General features: G+C 40.1%; 1 protein-coding gene across 2 annotated transcripts; it reads left to right on the forward strand.

Annotated features, from left to right (window-relative positions):
* Positions 1–47: 47 nt before the first annotated feature.
* LOC121700566 (CASP8 and FADD-like apoptosis regulator) lies at positions 48–5,721 on the forward strand. 2 transcript variants are annotated; one of them, XM_042083627.1, is made up of 9 exons: positions 48–427; positions 2,195–2,300; positions 2,403–2,538; positions 2,737–2,798; positions 2,909–2,975; positions 3,183–3,235; positions 3,456–3,534; positions 3,725–4,238; positions 5,172–5,721. In XM_042083627.1, the coding sequence occupies exons 1-9, from the start codon at positions 144–146 to the stop codon at positions 5,299–5,301; spliced, it is 1,431 nt and encodes a 476-aa protein (XP_041939561.1). In that variant the 5' UTR covers positions 48–143; the 3' UTR covers positions 5,302–5,721. The 2 variants fall into 2 exon arrangements, with proteins under 2 accessions (XP_041939561.1, XP_041939570.1); XM_042083636.1 differs by having other exon boundaries at positions 2,740–2,798.
* The last annotated feature ends 938 nt before the right edge of the window (positions 5,722–6,659 follow it).

A 6,659-nucleotide genomic window follows, 5' to 3' on the forward strand; every position in this document is an offset into this window, starting at 1 on the left:
GAAGTGAAATTGCGTCATGGGTAGCCTCCCTCAGATGTTATGACAAAATATGCTCTCTTTAGGCTACTGTCCGATCATTTCGGGTTGAGTAGGCTAGGACTAAGGTAGGCTATCTTACATGGCTTTGGATCACAACAGGTATAATGACCGCACAGTTATCTCTAACTATTAAGCAAATTGCTGAAAGTCTTAGTTTTGCGGAGCGTAAGACATTACTATACTTATCCGGAGTGGAGGACGTCAATTTCGCATCAGCAGATATCAGAAACGTACTGAGTTGCGTGACAAATGTAGTGGATATGGATGTATTTTTGATGGAACTCATGTTCAGGATGAGACGTTTCGACATATTAAAGAAAGTACTACGAGCCAGCAGGACAGAAGTTGACGAAATACTGAGAACTGTACAGTTCGTCTCAGACTACAGGTAGGCTACTGTCACGTAGGCCATTCATTCAATAGCTAGTTGCCATTTAATGTTAGCCTGTAGGCCAGGGGTCTCAAACTCAAATGAGCTGGGGGCCAATTCTGCCAACGTCATCTGATTGGAGGGCCGGCTATTTCTGAAAATGCAATGTTCTTTTTTTCAAATACCACACAAAACTGCAAACAGAAAGTGCAAGTGTTTTTATCTAGTTTTAGACACCTGTGCTAGCAACCTTAGCTTATAAATAAAATAATGATAAAATAAATATTAATACAAATTATAAAATAAATGAAAAACATAAAAAACAGGTATGTGTGTGTGTTTCACACCAAATACAAATATTTCCTCTCATAACTTTTTTAAACCTGGCAAACTAGGCATCAGGGTTAAGAAAGCAACACCATTGGATTTTTATATCAAAATTTAAAAGGCCATGGCTTGAAAGTGGTCAGAGATAAAGTTATACTGTAAATGTAAAAATCTTTGAGTAAAACAAAAGTTTATGAAGGGGGTAAATTTACCCATCTAATTTGTCACTGGATGATGGCAAGCACCTCAAATTATGCACCTTTCAGTAAATACTGGATGAACATATGTAAGCAGGTTTACTTTCCTTTTTTCATATTACCCACATAACAAATTAACAGAAAAACACCTAAGATGTATACCAACACCTAAGATGTTGTGGTTTAGTAATAGATTACTACAATATAGGCCTACAATAAAGTATTCTGGTCAAACAGTTCCTATCGCGGGTAATCTGCAGTACCCAGAAGTTCGCATCATATTGCGGGTGACTTTGTAGTTCTTTAGAGCCCTATTTCTACTAGCCCTGCTGTCTGTACCACATCCATTACGGACACTATCATCACGATTACCACTGCAACCTCCAAGCTATGTTGGGCAGAGGGTCGAAACCAGCATGGTATGCTTAGTGGACACCGTTGTATACACGCACCTCCATTCACAGACGCACCGTGACTATCACTGTCATAGACGATCGATCATAATCTCCAAAAGGATATTCTCCTTCAGAATTAGAATAGGTGAATAAGCTTACCTAAGACTTCATCACACGTGAACGTTTTTCAACATTTGGTGTAGGCCTGGCTATTTCTGCTTAATTTCTGCTTCAATTTCTGCAACACTATGGCCTGCATCGCTTCCGCGTCATTACAAATGCACGTCTTTGTGTTTCTCGCGTGTAATACAAGTATTTCCTGAAAACTTTGCGCAGCGATTTTGGGTTTGAATCAAGCTCTAGATGTCTTGCACATAGTGGAGCAGAGTAGGGGATCTATCGTCTATTTTAATCAGTATCGTTGTTTGTCGCAATTAATAGCCTCAAGGGCCGGATTACATTATTATTTTGTCATACGTCGCGGGCCGGAATTGGGCAGGACGCGGGCCGGGTGTTTGAGACCCCTGCCGTAGGCCATAGACAGCGATTTTGGGTTTGAATCAAGCTCTAGATGTCTTGCACATAGTGGAGCAGAGTAGGGGATCTATCGTCTATTTTAATCAGTATCGTTGTTTGTCGCAATTAATAGCCTCAAGGGCCGGATTACATTATTATTTTGTCATACGTCGCGGGCCGGAATTGGGCAGGACGCGGGCCGGGTGTTTGAGACCCCTGCTGTAGGCCATAGACATCAGATCTATAAACGACACTCTCGTCACAGGTTTAACACGTGTCAAGCATAGCCTAAACCTACAAAATATGAAGCTATTATAAGCCTAGTGTGTCTGATTCCAATTTCATTTCAGAGTGCTTATGGTTGATCTAAGTGACAATATTGGAGCAGAGGATTTGCGCTCCATAGGATTTCTGCTCAGTAGTTCCCTGTCAAGAGAAAGGCTGGATGGCATGCAGGTAGGCTACATTGCCTATAGTACTTTATTTTTAAGTCCCTGTTTAAACCAAATAAATCAGAGGAGTTAACAGAGAGGAATGTATTCTTTGTCAATATCACAGAGTTTCTTGGACATAGTCACTGACCTTGAGAAGCAAGGTGAAGTGTCCAATGGGAGTATGGACCTAATAGAACAGTGTCTTAAGAGCATTCACCGTATCGATCTTGTAAAAAAGATAAACAAGTACAAGGAGAAAGGTGAGCATTTTTAATTGTATTAATTTTTAAACAGACTGTGTTCAACAAATGCACTCCACATATTATGATTATTCATCTCCTTATGATGATGACTAATCATTTCATAGTAGCCTGTGTCACGCTTTTCTTCATTTTGCATTGCTGACATGAGTCATGTTACATTTCATTGAAAATAATGATAGTGTGTTTTTTTTCCAGTAGCAGAAATACAAGGAACGTCTGTGTCAAATCACACAAGTGGTATTAAGAATCTTAGAAAGGTGAGAAGCACTGTAAATATTTTCCCAGACAACTGTTTTGTGACCTCTTGTTTTTCAAGTGAAACCTATGAAGCGCTTTGTAGTTACAGGTACATTTATTCTCTCCACAGTCAGAACAAGAGTCCAGGGTTACCCCTGAGGTTTCAAATGAGAAGTGGGAACTACTCAGACTTCAGAGTAAGAAGAAATTAACATTACTTTAATTTTATTCAAATTAAGTTATGGAATTTATCTGACTAATCATGTCTTTCATCACAGGATGACATTAAGAATTTGTTTCTCATTGTTTAGTTGTGCATTTTGTATAAAAGCAATCTGTTGTCTGACGTGTCTCTCAGTTGAGTTTTGGTTTCTATTTGAATGCGTTTTCTGTTTTTAATGTAGAAAATGACAGAATGTCTTGTAGGCCCACCAAAAGTGAAAGAATATCCTATCAGGTAAGACTGCCACTGTTCATTCATTGAGCCCATCCCCCACACACATACATTTTGGCATACTTGGTCTTACTACAATCTACATTTGCGAACAACTTTCTCATACAAATTGTCAACTATTTATTAGTCTCCAAGTGTATTGATAATAGACACAATTAGAAGACCTTTCACTGCTAATTCTAAATGGCCAAATGGGAATGTAGTAGTGTTTTTTTTTCTGCAGAATTCATTGGATGTGTATAGATTGCAGGCCCAGCCTCGTGGAGTATGTGTGATCATCGACTGTGTGGGATATGATGGAGGTGAGCATTTACAAAGTAACTCATTGTCCTGGAATGGTCTTTTTCATTCTTATCACTAGTTTATGATCTAACTATGCTGAGAATGAGAGTAAATGTTAAGAAACTCGACAATGGATATTTTTATTGGCATGCACTAAATCTGTCTCTAAAAGGTTGTAGCAGCTGATTTGAGCAATTGCTATTCACACAGACAGGCTTGAACAGACATTTAAGTGTCTACATTTCCACGTGATCATGCGGAAGCTGCTGAGTGTGACAGACTGCCTGTCTACCCTACGAGAGGTGGCCCAGCTCAGTTGCCACTGTGATGCGGACGCCTTCGCCTGCTGTCTCATCAGCCGGGCTTCCGAAAGTCACCTGCTGGGCACAGAGGCACAGGCCTCGGGCCTGAGCCTAGATGCGGTCAGGCATCTCTTTAATTCCAACTCCTGTCCAGGGCTGGTGGGCAAACCCAAACTATTCTTTGTCCAGAGCTACAGCGCCTTTGAGCCTCCGAGGTCAGCTGGATGCTCAGGCTACTACAGCTACTGGGATAAGTATCTTGAAACAGATGGGCCTGCTGTGGCCTATGATGAGGCCATCCCCACATCTGCAGATGTCTTTTGGAGCCACTGCTGGACACAGGAGACAGCTCTGAAAGAGCAAAACCACCAGTCTGCATATCTGCAAGCTTTGCAGTCATCACTTTTGAATGGGCAACAAGGGTAAGCTTGTTTTGGGTTGTCTTAAAACATTATTGGGGGCCTGCGAAGCTGCGATGGCGCCCATTGTGTTTTTACGTTTTCTTATTATTATGGATCCTTCGCAATGGGAGGGATGGCAGCCCATAGAACCGTCTGGTAAAAAATTGTGAGATTTGGCACACTGATTGGGTACAGTCCCATGATTCATTTCACCACGTTTCATGTCTGCACCACAGGCACTCTAGCGCCACCAATGGTTGCCATTGCATCCATTAGCCTATCACTTGATTGAGGCATTGCAATGCTGCTTATTGTCTGTCAGGATACTGTTTCACTGATTTCTTTCTATGAGCTGTGACAGATGTTGGGATGTGAATGTTATATATTCTGTCCCCTGATAGTATACTGTTTTACTGGTTGATTTGACAAATAATCTATAGACCTGCCCTATAAGCACCTTATGTCTGTTTGGAATTGTTCTGAGAGCCTTTTGATGCATCTCAGAAAGGAATGTCCACCACATCCAGTGTGAATATATTTGACTGAACTCATTGAATGTAGCTGAATAGGCTACTCATGAGCGTATGTCTTATAGCTGCAATAGGATTAATTTTCGCAACACCGTATTTTGGGTGGCCTGTAAAGACCCAGTGGTTTTCCTGTCTGGCCCGCTTGGTAATTAAGTTGAACAGCCCTGGCCTAAATGTTATTGCATTGCTGTAAGTCGCTTTGGACAAATGTGTGTCCGCCAAATGAATAAATGTAAATGTAAATGTAAATGCATATGTCAGATGTAATAGCATTGCTAATAGCATGCTTGACTGCTTAGCTCCCTCATTGCTGCCTGCATCTATGTTTGTTCATTAAAATCATCATCATTACAGTTGATGCTTATGTCATTCATTGCTAATTATGTGTTATGTATTATGGATTTTTTTCTCTATTCTGTTGCAGAAAGAGGAATCTTCTGGATGTTCATATGGTGGTGAATCAAAAAATTTTTGAGCACAATGATAGGAATCCAACACAAACGTATGGACTTGATCTTAGACACACACTTCGAAAAATGTTATTTCTGTCATAATTGCTTATTTTGAGGGAATATCATTGCATTGTGAACTTGAAAAACAGTCTTTCAGATACATTTATAGCATGAGTATGCTAACAATAATATATATATTGCTTCAAGAATGTTCTTTGAATTTTACCCATTAGGCTAATTTGTATGTACGGTACTTGTTTGTTGTTGCACTGACGTTGTTGTGAACTTGCCCCCAAGGATATCACAAGGTGCTAATTTTAGTATTTATTTGATTAGTATTAGTTATTGACTGACATTATTAACTTTGCATTAATCCTTTTTAGCAGCTACAATGACATTTGTCTAAGTGGGTTGCACCATTTTGCATCTATCTCATAAATAAATTGTTAAAGGACAGCATTTGCCACCCATGTAGCCAGAGGGGACAGGTTGAACAGTGGGGTATACTACGAAGCACATTAGATAGATAGATAGATAGATAGATAGATAGATAGATAGATAGATAGATAGATAGATAGATACTTTATTGATCCCCAGGGGAAATTCAAGACTTACCTAGGCTATCTAGACATATCGAGGCTACACAAAGCCTTGACTCAGGGGTATAAGTTAAGTGATACTACGATAGCAGTTATGTGATATATTTGTCAAACTAGGCTTTCAACTCAGATCTGTGCGCGTTCTCTGTGTTGGGATGATGTTGGCCAATCGTGAAACGTGGAGACGCACAAGACCGCCTATATTAAAAAAACAATTACTTCTGGATTTATGAGCGATAGGGTAATCTACACTGCGGTCATTTTTAATGTCTAGCCTATAACATCAAATAAATTGATGTTGTAGGCTATGGTATGCACGTCCATAGTGGCATATTTGCACGCACTATTAAAGGACATGTGAGATGCAAAATGTTTGTAGAGGCGGAGCTCCACCTGTAAGATATATGACAGAATCCTACATGTGAGAGAACTTCATTTTTCAAGATAATTGATTGGTCAGTGGGCAGTAGTTTTGGTTTGGTTGAGGGCATAAGACACCATGGTGATACAGTGACGCTAAAACAGAGCCACTTTCGTGTCACAGCATACCCTGGCTTTAAGCGCAACATACCTCGCTAACCTACTAATCGAGATTCGTAGTATAGCCCATTGGTGTGATGATGATGAGCATCACTTTCTCATGAATGAACGCAAAACAGAAGAAGTACTGATAGATTCCAGATCAATCAGTAACCAGCACTGTTGCCATAAGGATATTAAACAAGTTACTTCTTACTTACGAGGGCATGCCAACAGTGATCTTAGCCTTAGGTGGCAGATGTGGCAAGTGTAAAAAAAGGAGCACTCTAAGAAGGCAGTGGACCTGCTGGTGATGACATATTGATCTAGCACTGTCTTCAC

This window comes from Alosa sapidissima, chromosome 2, assembly GCF_018492685.1.
Source record: "Alosa sapidissima isolate fAloSap1 chromosome 2, fAloSap1.pri, whole genome shotgun sequence".
Taxonomy (NCBI): Eukaryota; Metazoa; Chordata; class Actinopteri; order Clupeiformes; family Clupeidae; genus Alosa; species Alosa sapidissima.